Here is a 22,598-nt window from a genome sequence, read left to right as displayed (position 1 = left end):
CCGACCCATTTCAATTACAGTTTACTCCCAGGTAAGCCCTTTATTCTGGAATGCAGGCCCCGCCGGCTCTTGGTTCCCTAGCAACAAAATCCAGACTCTACACTCTCCCCCACCCCCCGTTTTCCAAGGATCCCGGAAAGCGTCCGCCTTTTGTCGCCTAGCAACAGAGCCCCGCCTCCCTCAATCTCAACGTCGGCGAAAAGAAGCTGCGTCGTTGGAGGGGCGGGGAGGACGTACACGCGCCCGCGCGCTAGCGGAGGAGGCGCTGCTAACAGACGTCGCTCTCGGCGTCGTGCGTGTGACGTCCGCCGCCGAGGGGGTACGTGGCAGTGACGTTGGCGGCCCGCCCTCCTTTCGGCTTGTTTGGTCGTTCGATCCGGAGGCCGGTGTTCGGAACTGAGGAGTGAGGCAGCGCCTAGAGCTGGATCCGGGTCCGCGAAGCCGGTGAGTCGGAGGTCCGTCTCTCTCATATATATGCCTCAGGCTTCGCCGTCCCCCCCGCTACTCTTGTCGAGCGCAGTGCTCCTCCGTAAAAGTTCCCCCACCCGGTGTGGTCCCCCCTCCCGCTTCAAAGAGTTCCCCCCTTTTTCAGAGACAGCGGCCGAAGCCCTTTCCCCCTTTGTGTGTTCCCGTGAAATGTTTCCCCCTTCCCCACAGATTGTGATCTCCAATCCCTTCTCTTGCGTGTCCTGCTCCAAATCCCTCCTCCACCTCTTATCAGTCCAAGTCCTTCCTCTCGTGTGTCCTCACCCTCCCCTTTCTGACAGGAATGACAGCTTTTTCCTCCTCCTCCTCTTCCTCCTCTTCCTCCTCCTCCCCTCCCCCCCCCCGGGTATCATTACGGATAGAGGTCTCTCCCCCTTCCAACTTTCCCCTTTCCTCTTCCACAGATAGTGGTTCGAAAACCTTTCCCTTCTTTCAACCTCACCCGGATACCTCAGTCAATAGTAGAACATAAGACTCTTAAATATTAGGGTTGTGTGGGTTCGAGACCCACGTAGGGCAATTTCTGCATTGCAGAACTAGGTGACCCTCGTAGTCCCTTCCAACTCTACAATTCCATGGTTCTATGTGTGTGGCAGCCCCTGAAGAAAGGGCCATAGCCCAGTGGTGGACTGTGAGGACTAGAATCTTAATTTGAGGGGAAGGGCTGTACCTCAGTGGTAGAGCATCTGCTTTGCATGCAGAAGGTCTCAGTTCGCAGCATCTCCAGATTGGGCTGGGAGAGAGCACTTGTGTGAAACTTTGAACACCCACTGACAGTCAGTGTAAACAATACTGAGTTTGATAGGCCTGGCTCTGTAGAAGGCATAAGAACATCCTGCTGGATCAGGCTACTGGTGGTCCATCTAGTCCAGCATCCTGTTCTCATGGTGGCTTAACGGATGTCTCTAGGAAGTCCACAAGCACAATTTGAGTGCACAGCACTCACCCTTGCTGTGTTTTCCAGCAACTGATACTCAGAATAATCCTGCCTCCAACTGGAGGTAGAACATAGTCATTATGCCTGGTAACCATTGATTGCCTTATCTGCCATGAATTTGTCTAATCCAGGGGTCAGCAAACTTTTTCAGCAGGGGGCCGGTCCACTGTCCCTCAGACCTTGTGGGGGGCCAGACTATATTTTGAAAAAAAATGAACAAATTCCTATGCCCTACAAATAACCCAGAGATGCATTTTAAATAAAAGGACCACATTCTACTCATGTAAAAACACCAGGCAGGCCCCACAAATAACCCAGAGATGCATTTTAAATAAAAGGATGCATTCTACTCATGTAAAAAAATGCTGATTTCCGGACCGTCCGCGGGCCGGATTTAGAAGGTGATTGGACCGCATCCGGCCCCCGGGCCTTAGTTTGGGGACCCCTGGTCTAATCCTCTTTTAAAGCCATTCAACTTGGTGGCCATCCCTCTTGTGGGAGCGAATTCTATAGTTTAACCGTGCAATGTATAAAGAAATACATACTTTTGCCTGTCCTGAATCTTTTAACATCCAGCTTCCTTGACTATTTTCTAGTTCTGGTGTTATGAGAGGCAGCTTCCTATGTTACTTTGTGTTTTACTTTCTGTTTTGGCTTTGCTTCATCTAAGTTTTTCAGAAGCATCCCAAGCAGCCCAGTGTTTCCCTTGCCCTGACAAGCAACCCATGTTGTCCCTTTCTGAGGGTGATGGGGGAACCCCACCTTACTCTCCTTCCTGCCACTCTTACCCTACAGATTAATTGAGCTTTGGAGGGTGCGGTTCAACTACAGCAGTGTTTTTGGCTTTAAGAATGGAAAGGAGGGTTGGAGCTGGTTATCTGGGTAAGGGGTGGCCAAGGCTGTGTTGCCGAGGGTCCAAATATACCCCAGACCTTCCCCCCTTTACTGGAGAGGGGAAGGCTGGAGATGGATATTGGGACACTCTGAGCCAATGCTGTTCACAGTTTGGTGCTGAAGGGGTCTGAGTCCCACACTTACACTGGGGTTTCTGAGCCCCTCTAAACCCCTAACACTACTGCAGGGGCCCTGCCTTCCTCCTCTCATAAAGTTGGAGCTGCAGTCCTGTATGCCCTTCTCTAGGTGTAAGCCCCATTGAATACAGTGAGACTTATTTTCAGGTAAGAGTGCAGTGAAGGAGAGATACAGAATCCCTGTGCTCCAAGGCTGGAGGTAATTTGTTGGCTTACTGGGTAGACTGCGCTTGAACAGGAAGTTCCTTTTTGACAGTCCTGGTTTATCGTCTATTAGTAGATCTCTTCCTCTTCCACGACCCTTTCTAATGCTTTCTTTTAAAGCTGTCCTAGCTAGTAGGCACTTCACCAAATGTTCAGGCAGAAAGTTTGATACATTTTTAAAATACTGATTTTATTCATATTTATCATAGGATAAGCAAACATCACATTCAGAAAAAAGTCAAAACAAATAACTATAGGTATACAAAGGTTGGTCTTTTCAGGGTATTCATTTTTAGTGGTGCAAGTTTTACTGGCTGCCCCTATCCACAGTGCAAGTTTGATTAAGTTAATTGTGCATTGTACTGCATGAAATAGCATGCCTGTTCCAAACCTGCTGACTCTGAGAAGGGGAAACAGTTTCTCTTTCTCAACTCTTTGTTAGACAGTTTGTAATAATAGAAGTTGCTGTAATATTTCCTCCCCTCTCCCAGCTCCAGTCCCTTGACTTTTCTGCACCTTTTCCCATTCACTTATATTGTTTCTGCACAGTATTTCAAATGCAGCTGCATTGTATGTTTATGTTAAGCAGGGGGCGGGGACTCCAACTCCCCATCAGCCCCAGCCAGTATGCCCACAATTAGTTTATTCCTGCCAATTGGATACCACTCTGGTATCTTTGAAGGTAAAGGGTGATCTATAAATGCTTTTTATAAATATAGTTACAGGTAGGTAGCCATGTTGGTCTGCCGTAGTTGAAACAAAATTAAAAAATTCCTTCCAGTAGCACCTTAGAGACCAACTAAGTTTGTCATTGGTATGAGCTGTCGTGTGCATGCACACTTCTTCAGATTCTTCAGTATTTGAAGAAGTGCGCATGCACACGAAAGCTCATACCAATGACAAACTTAGTTGGTCTCTAAGGTGCTACTGGAAGGAATTTATTTTATTTTATAAATATAGTGAATGATAAAACTTATGCTACAATAAATCTGTCTCCTTATACCACTACAAAACTCTTTGTTATTTGTGCCTGCAAGGTGGTGGCTTGGAAGACTGATAATCTTCTGTTATTGTTAAGCGATTCAGAGCTTGTGGGGAGAGTAGATGTTAGTTCATACAACCACAAAGCAGCCAGATTCTGACCTGTCCAATTGGCATCACTACTTGGGCCTTTGTGAAATCTAAATTTCCTCCCACTGAATTTGGAGTGGCAGTTTTTTGAATCCAAAAGGAACTCTTGGATCTGTACTGAGCACTGTGGGGGAAGAAGCCATTGCTAGTAATTTAGAGCAGCGGGTTTGTCCTAGGGCACTGGGTGCCTTCGTTTGTTTTTCAGCTTAGTTCTGGTGGAGATCTGAGTTAACATAAAAATGTAGAAGGAGGCTGGCTGCTGGCCTGTCTAGTCCAGCATGTGGACTAGTCCAAATGACCTGTCTAGTCCAGCATGTGGCCACTCAGATGCTTCAATGGGAAGCCTACAAACGGGACCTGCATGAAACAGTACTCTCCCCATCGATGGTTTCTAGCATACTGCTTCTGACAGTGGAGATAGTAGCCATTGACAATGAGTTAGGAGGGTGTATGTGTGATGGGAGTCAAGTGGCAGGACAAAGTGGTCTGCTTCAGGAGTGGTGGGGATTGGTGTCTGAACAGTGCAGCAAATACTTTTTGTGTTGGCACTACTGGGTGGTTGTGGTGCCATTTAGGCTCTGCTTCAGGCAGGAAGATGTTTTGGGCCAGCACTGCTATGTTCTTAAAAGCCACAATATATCAGTCAAAAATACTGTACTACGAATTCTGTGACAAAATAAATAAATCAAAACTCTTAGTTTTTGAACGAATAAGAAATTCTAGAAATATATCATGTGTATTCAAGGACAGGGAGGAAAACACCTTTATAAAACAGAAGAAGTTGGCAGGGCGGGGAATGTAGAGGCTTCTACAATGAAATATATAAATACAAAGTAACATATAGCATGCAAATTATCAGTTATCTCAGTGAAGGAAATCTAAAACCCCAGGACAGAGATCAACGAAATTATCTATGTGAATCTATAGCAGAAAATGAAATAGGAAAAATCCCCTTAAACTAAAACCTGCAAACACCCCAGGATTAGATGGCTTCACCTCCTATTTTTTTTACGAAGTGTTTAAGGAGAAATTGTCCTAAAATGGGGAGGTTATTCAACTTTATGCTCTGAGGGCGTCAAGTACCTGCCACTTGGAAGGAATCGCAGCTGATAGAATTTCAGAAACCTGAGACAGATGCCATTTTTGTATATGAGTATTGACCTATAGTACTAATTAACCAAGATGCAAAGATTTTTAGGAAACTTTTGGCAGACAGACACCCACTTCTATTATCTGCAAATAATAATAATAATAATAATAATAATAATAATAATAATAATAATAATAAATTTTTATTTATACCCCATCCTCCCCGGCCAGGGCCGCACTCAGAGCGGCTAACACCAGATATGAATTACAATAAAGCATAATAGAAAAAACAACAAACAAACAGTTAATTAAAATACAGCTTAAAATGCAGCCTCATTTTAGTAGTAGTAGTAGTGGTAATTGTAGACACAGATCAATTGTAGACACAGATCATATAGCCGATCCTGGTTCTGGAGACTTGCCACTTTTCATCCAGTTTATTGCCTCTAATACTTCCTGAGCTGTTATTTGGGTATTTAATATCACTGTTTGTTCCTCTTTTATTTTTGGCAGATTACTATTTTTTATATATTCCTCTATTTTGAATATTTTTTCATTTGTAATTTAGTTTGGCCCTGGAGGTTTACTTCAAAATAATCCCCAAGGTCTTCTTTCTTTTTCCATGCAATTTTGGTCTTCTAATAAATCTTCATTCAATCTCCATCTAAATGTGGAGTTGTGATCTGACAATGTTCTGGGATTAATTTCAATTTTTTTACTTTGGGTTCCAACTCTTTGGAAATCCATAAGGCATCTATCCTTGAACTGCTATCATGAACATGAGAATAAAAAGTGAACTGTTTATCAAACAAATGTTTTACTCTCCAGATATCTATCAAATTTAAAGTTTGGACCAAATCAAAAAAAGCTTTTGGTAATCTGCCTTCTTTAGTATCTTTTTTCCTAGCTGATCTGTCCTTTTCTAATGATGGAACTCCATTTAGATCTTCCATTAAAATGATTTTTTGGTCTGCATGTTCAAATAATTCTGTTTCCAGTTTTTTTTAAAAAAACAAACTGCTTTTTTCTCATTTGGGGCATATATTCCAACCAAGATTATTTTCTCTCCTTGAATTTTTATTTATACTACAGTATTAAATTTTTACCTTTCTCATCTTTTTGAATCAATTTGGGCTCTAGTGCAGGATTAATATAAAAGACAACTCCTCTCTTTTTAGCATTGTCTGCTGAGATGAAATTCATTCCTAATCTTTTATTGATTAAAACTCTTTTATTTATTTTTTTGCAATGTGTGTTTCCTGAAGGCAAATTATATCTAATTTTTGTTTTGAAATTACCTGTCCAATTCTATTGCGTTTAGCTTTGTTATTCAAACCGTTAACATGAAATGTACTTCTAATGATGAAACAGACCTCTCACATTTGCTCTCAATTTATTTTAAATCCCTTGGCTTAGTACATCGCTGACTTTGAAATCTTGGTCATTCTCTGATCTCACCAATAACTCCTTTCTGTTACCATCCCTTGTGCTAAAGCAAAACAAAAGAAATACAGCCCAATGGTTATAAACAGAAGGGATTGCACACGATAAGATATATCTACAGAGATTTAAGAGCTCTAACAGGAGTCCAAGGAAAAGAAAAACTGGGAGAACTGGAAACAAGCTGGCTGCCCATACATCAAACTGCACTTTCATTGGCTAATCACATAGTTCTTTCTCAAGCAAATAGACAGACTTTCTAAAGCCCATTGAACAATTAATTTTAAATTCAGTGTGTCCTCCCAAGAACCCCCCCCCCGGTATTTATATAATTATTTGTGACCTGATGAGAAGTTTAACCTGACTGAAAACAATATAGGAAATGGACCTACATTGTGAAATTAATTATCAATATTGGCAAAATGTTTTTTATTTTTTGATGGGAGGGATGGAGCTTTAAATCAGTAACTGCTAAAAGCAGGTACTATTTTTATGGTTTTCATGTATGGAATATTTGTATGTGTGTATGGAATATTTTTATTCAAATATATTGATTCCCCCCTCAAATAAAAATAATTGTATTGGTCACTGATGCTCCTTTGGGAGGAAGGGTGAGATATAAAATTAATTAATAAATGCAATAATAAATGCCGTACTTGAAAAGGGTTGCAGGCTTTAAGTCAGTGTTGGAACTAGTGGCTCTCCAGATGTTGAACTACAGCTCCCATTATCCCTATCCACTCAGCTGCTACCTGGATCATGGGAATTTGAGTCTAACAACTTTTAGATTGCCCCTTGTTGATTTAAGTGTTTTTACAATGGGGTGGGGAAGCCTGTCCGGTGCAATTTGAGAGCAAGGTTGAAATTTTCATTGCCGGGCACTGATGACCATCTCTCTCTCTCTCTCTCTCTCTCTCTCTCTCTCTCTCTCTCTCTCTCTCTCTCTCTCTCTCTCTCTCTCTCTCTCAGCACCAGGTTATGAGCCTCCATGAATACGAGGAGACGCCACGGCTCTAGAAACACTGAGCAGGGCGTTTACCTGGGACCTTCCCAGACGCAAGTTCTGCCCCCGCTCGCTGCCACCCCTGCCGCAAGCCCAGTTGCGCCACCTCCTCCACAGTGGGACACCATGTCGTGTCAAGATCGCACCCAGGAATTTCTCTCTGCCTGCAAGTCCTTGCAGAACAGACAGGTGAGTGCCACTTAAGGCTGAGTTGGTGGCAAGCTGATGTGGATAGACCTAACTCTTGCGGCCAATGTAGAGAACTCCTGCAATTACACCTCTCTAGGCTGGGGGCCTGATAGAGACAGCTGTAAATCAAGGCATGGGAATGGGTGGAGAATGCCCTGAGCCTGTAACATGCACTGTCCCTGCTGTTAACTAAGGTCCAAGTGAGATGATACATTAACAGCAATTAATGTGCATGATTTGTGTGTGTGCGTGAGAATGATTTTGTGTGTGTGTGTGTGTGAGAGAGAGAGAGACGCATGGCCTGGATCCCAGGAAAGGGGAGTTTCACTTTCCCTAACTTTCTTGGTGATGATGAAAATCCACCAAGGGCACCTCCCCTGCCCACCAAGCATCTATTAAGTCCCAGGAAGGAAGTTTCCATTGCCACAAATGGAGACTTTCCTCTCAATGCCTGTTCTAGTGTTTAATGTCACGATATGTAATTTGTGATTTTTAAAAATCTGTTTTATTGTTAAATTTGTACACCTCATTGAGAAGGCTTGTAACAGGATAATGGGATTATTTTATTGGGTCTTTTAATTATGGATGTTTCACATTGTAATGTTTTAAATGGGATTGTTTTGTTGTGTATTGTAACGGTCAATGTTTATATATGTTTTGTTTGCGTAACTGGCCTTTATTATACAGCAATAATATGTAGTATATACAGTGGTACCTTGGTACTTGAACAGCTTGGCTCCCAAACAAATCGGCTTCCCAAACGCCGCAAACCCGGAAGTAATTTGCAAATGTTTTTCGGAAGCCAAACTTCCGACATGGCTTCTGCTTGAGTTCAGGAATCTCCTGCAGCCAATCAGAAGCTGTGCCTTGGTTTTCGAACAGTTTTGGGAGTCGAATGGACTCCCGGAATGGATTAACTTTGAGAACCAAGGTTCCACTGTGAATAATTTTATAAACTTAAGTGGCAGGTTGATTATTGTTAATGTTATTTTCACCATAATCAATTTATGATTGCATTCTACACTTATTGTCAATGCAATGTGTAACAAAACCAGCAAAATAACCCAGATACACTTAAAACAAAACCAGATACACTTAAAACAAAACTGAAACTATGCCCCCCCCCCCAAAGACACTCATGGCATAGATCCATTTCTCCAGTGGAGAAAGCCTGTTGGAACAAAAATGTCTGCTATTGTTTCTGGAAAGTGCAGATAGCAGGGCGTCTGTTGTATCCTGAAAGGAATGCCATTCCACCAAACACAGGCAGCCACCCTAAAAGCCCTGCTCTGTGCTACTGTGGCTTCTGCAGGAGAAATTCTCCCACAGACTGCAGGAATTTCCTGGGTACATAAGGTTGGCATCTAAAAATGCTGGAGACCCAAAAGAAATAAAGTTGCATCTTTTTGTACTGGGCCATCGTGTTGTTTGTTGGGAGACAGAGCGAAGCGTGGCTGGTATTCTGACAGATGTAGGTAGAAATTTTTCCACCTGGGAGAAGTTGGACCACTAAAAAAAGAAGTGCCTAGGGATTACTCTTTCTTTCACATTTTTGTTTATATTCTTAACACAGTCTCAATTGTCTTTCATTTTCTTCTTTTTTCAGAATGGGCTTCAGCCAAACAAGCCAGTGCTGAACGCCATTCGGCAAAGAAGCGAATTCACTGTCATGGCCAAGTGAGTTTATCAACCCATCACTTCATGGGGATGTTTCAGGGAGATATGAGACTGTAGCACTGCAGGGGGATCCAGAGAAATAGGTTTTCCCTATACAGTGTTGGGAGCCCAGCCCCACAGCCAGCAAGGTCCAGCCCTCATGGCTGGTGAGATGGCAGGTACTGGAAGCAGGGAGTGGGGGTTAAGTTGGTAAGCGGTTGGAAACATGGAGGACCAGCTTGGAGGAGGGCTGGGGAACCTGTGGTCCTCCAGGTGATGCTGAACTACAGCTCCCATCAGCCCTATCCAGTATGACCAACAGTTGGGGACGATGGAAAGGTTCCCTAGCCCTTGCAAGAGGTCCGTGAGATCTCAATGGAAACTGGAAACCACAATCGCTTCTCCTTGCTTCTCTTGCAGCAGTGCGGTTTAGGCGATACGCGTGGGGGCTCTGGAGAAGTGAGGAGGAGCAGTAGTCAGAGGTCCACAAGATCTTGCTGTGGAATCAAGTGGCTGCAGCTGCTTCTCCTTGCTTTTCTGGCGGTGGCTCCAGAGGAGTGAGGAGAAGCAACAGGGAGATCTTGCAAGAGCCCTGCGATAACTTGCCGGATGCCGCTACCACTTCTCTGGTGGCGGGCAAGGCCTTTTGAAAATGTGGAATGTTGAAATCCAGCACACGGGGTGGTCCAGCACTGTGCATGATAACTCCTTGCCCCTTCCAATTTTAAGATTTGTTCGTTTCATGTAACTTGAGCATCTGATGGTTGAGGCAAGGTGGTTGAGTTCTGCATCTGTTGTTGTTAATTTCAACTCCTTGTGATTCTCAGGCGGATTGGGAAGGACCTCAGCAACACTTTCGCCAAGCTGGAGAAGCTAACAATCTGTGAGTATTTGGAGTGTGGGTGAAGCTGGAGCCTACTGTGGGGAGTGGGGGGGGGGAACCGATCCACATCATGTAGTTGCTGGCTGAGTTTTGACTTGTCATTTGATGATGATGATGATGATTTACCGTCTTTCCCCCTTTTTAAGACGTAGGCATAATATAAGCCATAGCAGGATTTCTAAGCAATTGCGCGATACAAGCCATACCCCGAAAATAAGACATACTGATAGACCCTTCACCCACTAGCAATAACCCCCCTCCCGCCAGCCAACTCCCCCCCCTAAAAATCTCTCCCCATTTTGCTGTCGTTCCACAGACACGTATTTCCTTTAAAAGCTTGTAAAAATGCACCGAACAGCCGTAGCTGCTGGCTGCCAAAGCCTCGTGATTTCCCTTTCCCGTTTCTGAGAGCATTTTTTTAAATAAAAGGATTCAAAAATATTTTTTTAGCCAAGCTGTGTAAGCTCTACTTGGTGAAGGGGAGAAAAGTGGGGTGGGGAGGAGATGAAGGCACGAGGAAGAAAAGAGGGGCGATTGAAGAATGCAAAGGCTGTTTTCCCTTTTAGGGAGAGACCTCCGTGCGCGCGTCTGTCTCTCTCCCCCCCCCTGCGTCTCTCTCTCTCTCTCTCTCTCTCTCTCTCTCTCTCTCTCTCTCTCTCACACACACACACACACACACACAGCCCACCTCTCGCTTCCCCCCACCTTTCCATTCAATGCACGTTGATTTCCTCTTAACGGGAATCTCCCATGTCTGATTGTTGTTTCCTTGCTTTTACCGAAGGCATAAGGCAGCCTTTTAAAAAGCCTGCTGCAGTTTTCTTTCTACCTTATGGTGCTTGGTTGTCTGTGGAGCTGCCCCTTTAAGGATTTGTAAGTAGTTTGGATCGCAGTCCTTGCCTTGGGGACTTTTTTTTATTTATTAAGGACTTTTTCCTTCGCTGTTTGCGAGCTGCTAAAAGGAGCTGCTAAACGCTGCTCTACACAAAACTTAAACTGCCGGTCCTAACAACACGTGCTTCCTCACCTCGCTGGCTCAATTGCTTCTCAATTGCTACCATTTACCAAGTCAGCAATCTTAATTGCTGCTTAGCTGACTTCTTTGTTCTCAGCAGGTAGCTTCTTTGCTATCAGTGACTACAAAGTGCTACATTGTTGGAACATCGGACTGTTGGAACTTAAGTCTTGGGCAGCTGGCTAGTAGAGATCCTTGCTTGCTTTACGTATAGGCTACTGCTAGGACTGTATCACACAGATAGATTCCATTATACTGGTTTAGATTTAAGAAGCTCCAGTGTAGCAGATTGCTATTAAGTGAGTCTCCACCTTGGAGGAGAGAGAGAGCAGCCCTTCGCGAACATCCCAGGGCCGGGGAGAGAGGGCTGCACACCTCCCTTCCCTCAGACTCGTAATAAAAATACCAGTAAGACATGCCACCAAAAATAAGCCACCCTGTGGTTTTTTGAGAAAAAAAAGTAATAAGACGGTGTCTTAAAAAGGGGGAAACACGGTATTTATACCCCAGCCACTCTAGGCGGCTTCCAACAAAATATTAAAATACAGTAGTCCATCAAACATTAAAAGCTTCCCCTGGAAGGTTGCCCAGTGGGGAATGTGGCCCCCAGGGTGAAAAGGGATTAATGCGCTACATCTTTCTGTATCTTCAGTGGCCAAGCGGAAATCTCTGTTTGATGACAAGGCAGTGGAGATTGAGGAGCTGACTTACATCATCAAGCAGGTGAGCTAGAGGGCCTCCTCTGTCCTGCTCCTCCTTTGGCTGCCTTCTCTCTTCATTCCTCTGCATCACTTGGAATGTGCAGTGGATGGGGAAGGAAAGCTGAGCAAGTGCCAGAGGTGGGAGGCACCATTGTGGCATGTCATGCTTGCTGGTTGCTGCCGCCTCCTCCTCTGAGCTCTCTTAAAGGGACAGTCTCCTCTAGCGCCTCTTGGCAACCCTGTGTTTCCTCTTCAGGCAAGTTCCTCTTTCTCTATCTCAACAGGACATCAACAGCCTGAACAAACAGATCGCACAGCTACAAGAGTTTGTCAAGGCGAAAGGCAGCCAGAGTGGGAGGCATGTGCAAACTCACTCCAACACCGTGGTGGTATCACTGCAGGTCAGGCCTGAGGCAAAGGGTTGAAAAAATGCAAGCCTAAAAGTTTGCGGGACTTAAATGTCTTCAGAGCCAGAGGGTTTTCCCCATCCCAGAAGAACAGGACTCGGGCACTGCAGATAGCTCATTTCCCCCCACAACTCACAAGCAATAGAATAAATTCTGACAGCTTGAAAAATAATATGCCTAATTTATTCAGCTTGCAGAACTCATCTTTTTTTCTTGATGCAGAATTTTGAGGCATACTGTTCACGTATCCCTGCTTGCCTTTTGGATGTTTTGGAACACAGCTCCTATCGACCCCAGCCAGCACCTGAGGTTGAGGAAGGCTGTTGTAGTCTTATATGTATTAGACATAAATAAAATGTTTGTTCCCTAGCATGAGATTAGCAGCAGTGACAGGGTATGAATGTGGGAATAGGTTTTCTCTGGCCAGAGAGGGTGGCAGGAAGGTCAGATTTTGCCTTCCTCACTCTTCTTCCCTTCCCTTCTTTTCTAGTCCAAGTTAGCCTCCATGTCCAACGATTTCAAGTCTGTTCTGGAGGTGCGGACAGAGGTAAGTTGTTGTAAGCCACCAATCTCAAACTTTGCTAAAGTGAGTTTCCATTGTTTTATTTGCCTCACACAACATAAATAAGGCAGCTCTTGCCCCCCCCCCACACACAACTATAAAAACAATTATAAAATGAATGCCTTATTGTCAGGGAGGTTGCTGGCTACCCTCGAGCAACGACACTCCAAACCATCTTGTCTTTAATACGGTACTTTTATTGTGAATGTTATTTACAGTGCAAGAGCTTCATGAAAACATGTCTACTCAGTACTATCAGATTCTCCCAATGGCACTTTTCGGCTCCTCCCAACAGAGTAGTTTGGGGACCCCAAATCTCCGCCCCCTGCGTTTGCGAGCTGCTGATCGCCTTAGTTCCGGGGTGAATTTGAAAGGACGCCCCTCTGCTGTTTCCCCGCTAGAACTCTCTGCTGGCCCCTCCTTCCTTGCTGGTATCACAGGCTGCAGGTAGTGCTCTTGGATGCTGCCTGAGCCCTGCCCCGCTCCACTCACTTCCTCGTTCCTGTCTCCTGTCCCTCCGCTGTTGTCAGAGCCGTTCAAAGAGCTGGATTTGATGAGGGGTGGCTGTTCCCTGTAAGCCCACCCCCTTACACTTATCAACCCTGATCAAAGGCAAAAGCATATGGAGACTGCTTAAATTTGAACCTTTGTTATCTATATAGTTATGCCTCTTGTTTGGAGAAAAATGGGCTTTAAAAAAGCAGAAACAACGGTGTCAAGTTTCCATGAGAGTGGTGAAAAGTCTGTGTAAATTGTACAACCTTATGGATCACCATCACTAGATGTAAAGCAAGCTTGGGGAACCTTTGGGCCTCCAGATGTTGCTGAAGTACAAGTCCCATCAGCCCCAATGGCCATGGATGATGTAGTTCAAGCAATGTCTGGAGAGCTGATGTTTCCCCACACCTGGAGGAGTTCGTGATGTTATGCATTGTATTGATGTGTGGGCAATGGGATGATAGGGAAACTTTAACTTGTGCACATTAAGACCCACCGGCCTGAGCGCCTTGATTGCTTGGCTTGCCCTGACTCTCCCAACTTCCTTCCCCAGAACCTTAAACAGCAGAAGACTCGGCGAGAACAGTTCTCCCGCCCCCCGGTCTCCGCCATTCCCCTTGCTGCAAGCAATCTAGGTGAGTCAGAGCAGAGTGTCCCCTGGTGCCAGAAGGAACTGGAAAGTGGTGCTGCTGGTACCCCATTAAAGGAGGGAAAGTGGGCTTGAAATGAGGTTGGGGAAGCAGTCTGACCTCGCTGGCTGATGTCCACAGGTGGCTCCGCTATGCTTCAGGACGAACGTCGGCACTCGGGGGACGTGGCTATTGACATGGACAACCGGGCCAGCCAGCAGTTGCAACTCATCAACGAGCAGGTGCCTTGGCATGGGGAGTGGGTGGGCCTGCAGACATTTGCACTAGAAATAAGGGATGTGGAGCAATAGGAGAGGCTGATTGGCTTTATTTCGGGTGTTGTCATTGTTTAGCTTCCCATGGCCGAGCTATAGGATAAGGAACATCTATCTACAAACAAAAGCACACATGAACAGTCGTGTCCCTGGTGAAACTTCCTGTTTCTTCTCGGCAGCTTTGCCCTCTCTGCTTTGGCAGCATTGCTAATTATAGCCTATTGGCTTGGGGGAGCCTATCAGAATTGAGCTGTCTGCTACTTGCATAGCCCTGCTTTAGGTTCTCACATCACACTAAAGCAGGGATGGGGAGCCTGGTGCCCACAAGCTGTTGTTGGGACTCCAACCCCCATCCTCCCCAGGCATTATGGCTAGTGGTGATGAGAGTTGTACTTCTAACACCTCCTGGAGAGCATGGCAGGTTTCCCACTCCTGTCCTGGACACACATCCCAACCAGTCAGGGATCAAATATTAAATGCACTTACAGAAGCGTGAAGCAGGGATAGAGAGCCTGTGGCCCTCCAGATGTTGTTTAACTTGAGATCCCATCAGCCCCAGTCAGCATAGCCAGAGGTTAAGGATGATGGGAGCTGTAGATGGGGATTGCTGCCAAAAACATGTGGAGGGCACCAAGCTGCCGAAGGCTGCTCTATATCATCAGTACTGACCACCATATGGCTTTCTTGCAGTTGTGCCATATCCACAGATCTGCCTGGTAACAGTGGTACAGAAAAGAGAGCAGGCAATCATAGAATTGTAGGGACCCTAAGGATCATCTATTCCAAACCCCTTGTCCACATCACCTGTTCCTCTTTTGTAGGATACGTACATCCAGAGCCGGGCAGACACCATGCAGAACATCGAGTCTACTATCGTGGAGCTGGGCTCCATATTTCAGCAGTTGGCGCATATGGTTAAAGAACAAGAGGAGACCATCCAGAGGTAGTGGGCAAGGGAGGCAGCCAGCAGTTTTCAGCACAAGGGTTGTTTGGGAGGAGGCTTGTGGGGAAGACTCAAGAAGAGCCTGACTGCTGGATCAGGCCAAAGGCCCACCAAGTCCAGCTTCCTGTTCTCGCCTTGGCAAGCAGGGCCTGAGCGCAGCAGCAACTCTCCTTCCCACTTGTGATTCTTAGCAACTGGTACACAAGGGCAAACCACCCTCAACAGACAGAGATGATCCTTAGCAGGGCGACTCACAAATGTTGGGTTCATTGCTTGACAACGGCAGCCAGCAACCAGCTGCCACAAATCAAAAGGGGTGGTCTGATATGTGCAAAATTCACTGTATGTTATTTCAGTAAGAATCCTGGGAGGCAACTTAGTGTTGCTGTTTCCATAGGATTAGTCCTAGGTTGTACCCAGTCAGCTCGTTGCCGAGGCAAGGTATGAACCAGCAACTTTGCTGCTCATATCACATCTACCAGGGCCTCTGTCGAGACGTGGCCCCTTTGGGGCATCAGCTGGGGCCCTGGTAGGGCCCACTTCTGAAATCTGAGCCCTCTTGAAAAACACAACACAGCACTCCCATCAGCTCCCAGTGGCGACTATCTTTTTGTTTTCAACAGTGCACCCAAAATGGCCATTGTGATAAAAAAAACACATGGTGGCAGCCATGTTTTTTGACCACAATTTCCCAGAAGTTGTGTTGATTGGCAGGGGGCATGGGGAGAGGAGAAGAGAAGAGAATGGCCACCACATGGCAATGCTGCAACCCCCACCATAAATATCTACAGGTAGTCCCTCCCTAAGGGGTCAACAAACCCTAAAGGAGCCCGTCAGAAGGCTCCCTGCTAAGGGCCCCTGTGGCCCTGGCTACTACGCTCCACCTGACCCCAAGTGCATTCTGACCTAAACACTTTGCCCCCTAAAACCTCCCTGCTTAGATCGATCTTCCCCTCTTTCAAGCTTTTCTCTGCCAATGGAGAGACTGTGCCCCAGAGCAGGTGTGCAGGACCTTTGGCTTTTCCAGATGTTGGTGAACTACAGCTCTCTTCATCCCTGGCCATGCTGTTGGGGCTGATGGGAGTTGTAGTACTGCAGCGCCTGGAGTGCCACAGGTTGTCCTCCACCCCTAGAGGTGAGAAGCAAGCTGCCAGCTCCTCCGGAGGGCTTCACCTGCCTTTTCTTTTTCTTTTTTGCCAATCCTGTAGAATTGACGCCAACGTGGAAGATGCTCAGCTTAGCGTTGAAGGCGCCCACACGGAGATCCTGAAGTATTTCCAGTCCGTCACATCCAATCGGTGGCTCATGGTGAAAATCTTCCTCATCCTTATTGTCTTCTTCATCATCTTCGTGGTGTTCCTGGCCTGATGGTGGAGGCGGCTCAACCGCCCACCCCCAGCTCCTCCTCCTCCTGCAAGAGCCGCGTTGGGACGCTGGACTCTTCTGTTCTCTTTGTAGCCAGCCTGGGGGCAGAGTCATCACTGCTGCCCACCATGTGCCTGGTGCCGAGGGGGGACCCATCCTCGCTCATTTGTGACCTCGTTTTTTTGGCTGCAGCTCTTGGCTTGGAGCGGGGGCCACCCAAATCGGAGTGCAATAGCATTTGGACTACGCTGTGAAGGGCTCTGCCCCAACAAATCCCCTTCTGTTCCCCAAATGGGATACAATCCAGTGCGGGGGCATGTCTATATGTAGCGGGACCAGGATCTTGCATCTCTTCCCCTCCTCTGTTCTATATATTTGCCCTTCCCCCTTTTGGACTAAACAAAACAAAGCAAAAACAAAAAAACACTAACAGAACCCCTCCCTTCCATTTTTAAAATATTACTGATACCTTGGTGTAAGGTTTCAACTTCCCAGCACGGGCTCCCTCTCACAATTTGTCGGGGAGGCAGCTGTATCTCTAAAGTTGCAAGGTTTGTCTTGTCTTTTCCGGAGGGCCGTGGGCCTGATAGGGGTTTCTCCCCACTCCCTGTTTTCCATATTTAAGTTTCTTCCTTACTGCTGCCTAGGCATAGAGAGCTCCTGTGTGCAAGGAGGGTTCTCTGAGTCTCCCATTTTAGACAGAGGCAGATCAAGGGGCAGCCTTCCTCATTGCATCTCCTGCTCAAGGGAGAGATTTCTCACTGTGGCTGATTTACGCAGACCAAATATGTTTCCCTGTGGCTCCGATCCTCCTGGCTGACGGAAGTCAGTAGGGCTTGGGCAGAGGCACTGACACCCCTTTTAGTTGCCAGGCACCCTATCTCTCCCTCTCTGAAAACAGAACTAACACTCTAGTGCCTCCTCCATGCTGTCAAACGGTTCAGGCTCATACTGTCGTCTCCCACCCCCCAAAAAAGAAGTGGAGAAAGTGTCCTTGCTACCCCAACCTCACTAATCATTATAAGCTAGTTGATACTGATATAACTGCTAAGCTCTAATTCTTCTCTTCCCCTGCCCCAACCTCTCTTTTGTTAGTAGCCTATGCTAAGGCCATTTCAACCCCCTGGCCTGGTTATGGTGGCTGAGCAGGAACCCACCTTAATGTCATCACCACCACCTCCTTTTTTGTTTTTAGGTGGTGGGATTTTGCCCCGTCCCCGTCCCTCCCCAGTTGCAATGGCCTTAACATTCCACCATTCCACTGTCAGTTTCTCCTGTGCTCTTTCAGATGAGTGGAGGGTGGGGTAGGGGGAACCTGCTTGCTTGTCATTAACCAGTGTGAGATGGTGGTGCTACCCTGTGATCTAGAGGAGAGAGTAGCACCTGCTCTTGCCTGAAAGCTATTTTTTTTATATAAAGAAAAGCTTTACTTTAAAAACAACAACAACAACAACAACTGAGTCTTCTGCCCGTTCTGTTGCTGGCACACTAGCCTGGATTGCGAACACTTTTATCTGCTTATGCCAGCCTGGGCCAAGCTGGTACACGCCAGCGTATTGTGGGCCACAGCTCCCATCTTCCCCAGTCAGCTTGAGTGGCTGGGGCTGATGGCAGTCGTAGTCTTAAAAACCCCCGGAGTGCATCAGCTCGTCCATGGCTAGCTTAACACTTTGCCAAGATTAGCTCCCCAGTCTGTGTTGCAATTAAAATCTACATGAAGATACAGCATAAATGAGTGGGGTGCAGTTTCTTCTGGGCCTTGGCCACTGGTCGTACATTACATCTTCCCAGCTGTTCCTTCCAGAGCAATGTAGCCGAAATTGCTGCGGCTGGAGGTTCTGGCTGAGATTTTTCCGGCCCCTAAGGAAGCTCCTTTGTGCAAGTCGGGTGAGTTGGTTACTTTAACTTGGTACTGATTCTGCATCTGGCACTGGCTTGCTTGGCTCTCAGGCAGAGGTCTGTCCTAGCACAGGCATTAGAATCCAGCTCTCCCTTCCCAAACAAGTATAGTCAGCAGGTGTTCTTCCTGATTGAAAATGCCCAGAATAGCTCCTATCTTTCTTTTATTGGTTAAATTTGCTTAGATTGAATTCGACTGACCTACCTTCCAGATATTGGGCTCCCCTCTGCCCCAGCCAGTGAGGCCAAAGGTCAGGGATGATTGGAATTGTTGTCCATACAGCAACATCTGGAGGGCTGTTTGTTACCCTTGAACTACTAGACAGTGTTGCTGCAGGCCAATCTACACAGGATCGAGTTATATTGGTGGGGTAAGCGGAGAGAGAAAGCATGACAGAACCTCAACAGCAGGCCGGAAAATATTGCAGCTTTGACTGGGAGCTCCAGGTGGGTGGAAATTAGGTCATTAATTTATGAGTCTCCAACTTAGACTATGTAAGGTAAGACCTTGGGAACATCCATTTGCCATCCTGCTGGGAGAAGCTGTCGTAATCCCTTCCTCACCCCAAAGTGTAGAGACCTAGATGCAGAGCCAGGGCTTGGCTTTGTGCCTGCAGCCACCACTGAGCGATGTGAAGTCACACCTTCTGAGCATGTGGCGAGTGCAATTCCTACAGGTACACCTCTAAATAACCACACCATCCACAGCTCTTCCCCATCTAAGTGAAGGAGAACGCTCTTGCTACAAGAGCAATTCTCACTTTAGAAACAAAGTAGTAGTTGTGCTTTTTTAAAGGCACAAAGATAAGCTCAGCATGGGAAGGAGAGAACATTTTCAGTTTTGTCTTTAGGCAGCAGGTGGGCACTACGAGTTGCTCGTAGTCCTGGTTGATGAGTGGCTCTTGTGAAAGACTCAAGAGGATGTGTGTTGGATAAACCTCATCACAGATGAAAGTAGTAAGAGTTATCACTCCACTGCGATCTTTATTGGCCTTCTTTGTATAAGGTGGTTTTTCACTTAAAATCTACAATGCAAAAATATAGGGAACTTTTGGCATTCTAGATGCTGCTGGATTTCAAACTTCATCATCCCTGAGCATTGGCCATGCTGCCAGAGGCAGATTTACATTATTTTTATGCCTCTTTTACATGTTTCCTTTTAACTCAGAGGCCCCCAAAGCAGCAAACAAAATATGAATACAAAAGAAAATGCAATAAAAGTACCAAAAAAACCATCTGCTGTAGTAGGCAATATCGGAACTAACTCTTAGGATCAGGCGTATACTATAAACTGGACAATAGCTGCAGCCAGCTACCCCACTGTATGGCTCTTGCTGCAAGAATGAATCACAGATAATCAATTTTCCATGACACTGTCAATTTGCTTTTAATGTTTGCCAACCTAACAAAAGTACCTAATGTTAACTCAAACTCACCATCTCTCCTCTACAGTTTGTGCCATTCTTAGAGATGTGGCAGATTTTGCCTATTGGTGTACATCCTCAGACTCAGTTAAGATTTCTCGCTACTTCAAAAGTTGACCCTACAGCTCATACTGCCAGATTCACTGCCATACTGCCAGATTCACTGAGCTATGAAGCTGCCCTCTTCATAATTTGTTCAAGGTCCGCTTTCAGTTTTTGCTGCTGTTCTTCAGAGACTTCAAGCTTACCCAGCAAATATTGATTCTGAGCTTCAAGTTCAGAGAATGTGTAGTGTAGATTGTAGATCTCCCTTTTCTGGTTCTCTGGTCATGTAAGGACATGAATACATTCGTTTTTCATTGATGTAGAATTTTAAGGTTCATTTTTCAAGCTCTGTGATTTTGGATTTCAGCCAGCAGTAAGCCTCACTGAGCTAAATGGAGTTTATGTCCTTGAAAGTGTGTTTGGAAGTACAGTACAACCTTAGAACGAACAGTAAAAATAGGATAGGCTTCCTAGCAACCAGTTCAAAGGCATCCATGATGGCTAGATTAACACACAGGCTTCCACTTCTAGTTCCTTAGATCTCTCACTGTGCTGGGATGGAAGTGAGAGATACACAGAAAACAGTGATGAATCCAAGGTTTGGGCAAAGGTACAAAATGGTTTGATAAGGGGCACTCCTTGAATTTCTGATTTGAACAGACCCTATTTATTTGGAGATCCAATATTTTAATGGTATCTGGGATTAGGTAGCAGGTGTCTCCCTGTCCCCAAACAACAAAAAGTAGCACCAAAGATTGAAAACCCTGCTCTTTACTTTGTGCAAAAATGTATTACTTATTTTTGCATGCAAGTCAGTGGAGCATGAGGCTTCTGTATGCAACTTGAGTGTGGGATTTGGCTTGGGAAGGAGCCTGGGTGGGGACATTTCAGTAAACTGAACTTTTTTGCAACTTTAGGAATGGTTTTATGGAAAAATATGCAATACTCAAAGTGAATTACAGCAGGGGTTGGCATCATTTAAACATGTGGGATTTACTTTTTTTTTTTGCTAGAGCCCAGAGGTCCGTCAGCAGAAACAAAGAGCCTAAAAAGTACAAAAATTAGGCTGCTGATGTGGTCATGAGGCTCAGTTCCAGGATGGAGGCTTTAGACCAGGCTTCCTCAAACTCGGCCGTCCAAATGTTTTTGGACTACAACTCCCATGATCCCTAGCTAGCAGGACCAGTGGTCAGGGATGATGGGAACTGTAGTCTCAAAACATCTGGAGGTCCGAGTTTGAGGAAGCCTGCTTTAGACTGAACAAGTCCCAAGTTCTTGTTAAAAGTCAGAAATCCTTGTTGAGCTACTGTATATGCACTTTTATTTGTGTAGGAGTGGGGTACCTATAGTTCTCCAGCTGTTGTTGTGTTAGGGGAATCCTCTATAACAGTTGGACACCCAACCCACACCCACAGGCTTTATGGACAATGGCCAAAGTTGATGTGAGTTGTACTCCCAACATCATTTGTAGGCCCATAGGTTCCTCACTCCTGATACAAGCCATATACAGTGGTACCTCGAGTTACAAACACCTCAGGTTACAAACTCTCCTAACCTGGAAGTTACCTTGAGTTCAGAACTTTGCCTCAGGATGAGAACAGAAATTGTGTGCCGGTGGCGCAGCGAAAGCACGCCTCTAGTTAAGAACAGTTTAAGGTTAAGAACGGACCTCTGAAACGAATTACGTTCATAACTGTAAAGCCCTAAACTATCTGGGACTCTTGATACCTAGAACACCTTTCTATATATGAGTAGCCAATGCAGTGCTCCCACCCAGATGTTGGAACTCTCAAGTCGATACTCAGGTCCCATCACCCTCAGCCAGTGTGGCCAATAGGGATGATAGGATTTATTTTATTGTGTTTGTTTATTGGATTTATATACTGCCTTTCTACCAAGGTAGCCAAGGTGGTTTACAATTTAAAAAAATAAAACAAATATATAAAATGTACAGGGACATATGACAGGGTATTTTCTGTAGTGGTCTCCTGACTGGAGCTCCTTCGGAGAAATACAGACAACCCCCACAGTGGGTAGTTTTAAGGAACAAGGAAAGTCCCACCATCACACCTTTTTATTCTTCTATCTTGAACTCTGCACATCATGGAACTCTAGGTGATTTTATAGTTTATCCGTATATCCTTTTAATATATCATACACAGAGACATGAATGTCATTTCTGTAAGCTGCCTTGGGCTCCATATTGAAGGAAATGTGAGCTGTAAGTCTTAACTATTAAATAATGTAAATAAATAATAAACCACCCACCCAGGGCAGCAGATCCCAAGCTGCTTCCTGCTTCCTCCTGGACTACACTGCAGGGATGTCCGAATATATTCTCTTCCTCCAGCCTACAATTTAAATTGGCATGCCTTTTACAATCTCGAAAAACTCAACAAGACAACCACAGACGTTTCACAGGAGTGTAAAAGCGCAGGGGCCTCCTGTTTGTACTTTATTTTTGCCCCAGCCCTGTTTGCTTGGTAGCTGTTGCCCAACCACAGCTGCGCGCCAAAAAAATGAGATTCCTCCATTCATCCCTACGACGAGCGCCGCTCCCCCTCTCCGCGATTGTAGGTGAAAGGGTGAACCAAAGGAGTCGTCTTCCTTCTCTTTTTAAACGAGCCGGAAGTAGAACTCCGGATGCGGAAAGCTCTAGCCGCAGCACCTCTATGGTCACAAAGCCGAGCGTTGAGGGCGCGCCTGACGTACGCGCGTACTATAATCACCGGAGAGCGCGAGCGCGTCCGTTTCGGGCATGCGCAGTGAGGCGCGTGGCGGCCCCC

At 45.8% G+C, this 22,598-nt stretch overlaps 1 protein-coding gene across 2 annotated transcripts; it reads left to right on the top strand.

Moving 5' to 3' along the window:
- Positions 1 to 293: 293 nt before the first annotated feature.
- Positions 294 to 21,557, top strand: STX5 (syntaxin 5). 2 transcript variants are annotated; one of them, XM_035098767.2, is made up of 11 exons: positions 294 to 444; positions 7,288 to 7,510; positions 9,117 to 9,187; positions 9,994 to 10,049; positions 11,717 to 11,787; positions 12,050 to 12,166; positions 12,663 to 12,719; positions 13,786 to 13,867; positions 14,003 to 14,103; positions 14,958 to 15,079; positions 16,288 to 21,557. In XM_035098767.2, exons 2-11 carry the CDS (start codon positions 7,307 to 7,309, stop codon positions 16,445 to 16,447), a joined length of 1,041 nt encoding a protein of 346 aa, XP_034954658.1. In that variant the 5' UTR covers positions 294 to 444; positions 7,288 to 7,306; the 3' UTR covers positions 16,448 to 21,557. The 2 variants fall into 2 exon arrangements, with proteins under 2 accessions (XP_034954658.1, XP_034954659.1); XM_035098768.2 differs by having other exon boundaries at positions 304 to 455.
- Positions 21,558 to 22,598: the final 1,041 nt, after the last annotated feature.

The sequence above is a fragment of the Zootoca vivipara genome, chromosome 17 (genome assembly GCF_963506605.1).
Source record: "Zootoca vivipara chromosome 17, rZooViv1.1, whole genome shotgun sequence".
In the NCBI taxonomy this organism is placed as follows: domain Eukaryota; kingdom Metazoa; phylum Chordata; class Lepidosauria; order Squamata; family Lacertidae; genus Zootoca; species Zootoca vivipara.
This window is presented reverse-complemented; position numbering and strand designations above follow the sequence as displayed.

Bases quoted from the DNA above. Each gene is read 5' to 3' on its own strand.
- STX5 (XM_035098767.2), top strand. From the start codon at position 7,307: ATGAATACGAGGAGACGCCACGGCTCTAGAAACACTGAGCAGGGCGTT. The intron at 11,788-12,049 runs GTGAGCTAGAGG...CTATCTCAACAG, and splicing joins TGACTTACATCATCAAGCAG to GACATCAACAGCCTGAACAA. The intron at 13,868-14,002 runs GTGAGTCAGAGC...TGATGTCCACAG, and splicing joins CCTTGCTGCAAGCAATCTAG to GTGGCTCCGCTATGCTTCAG.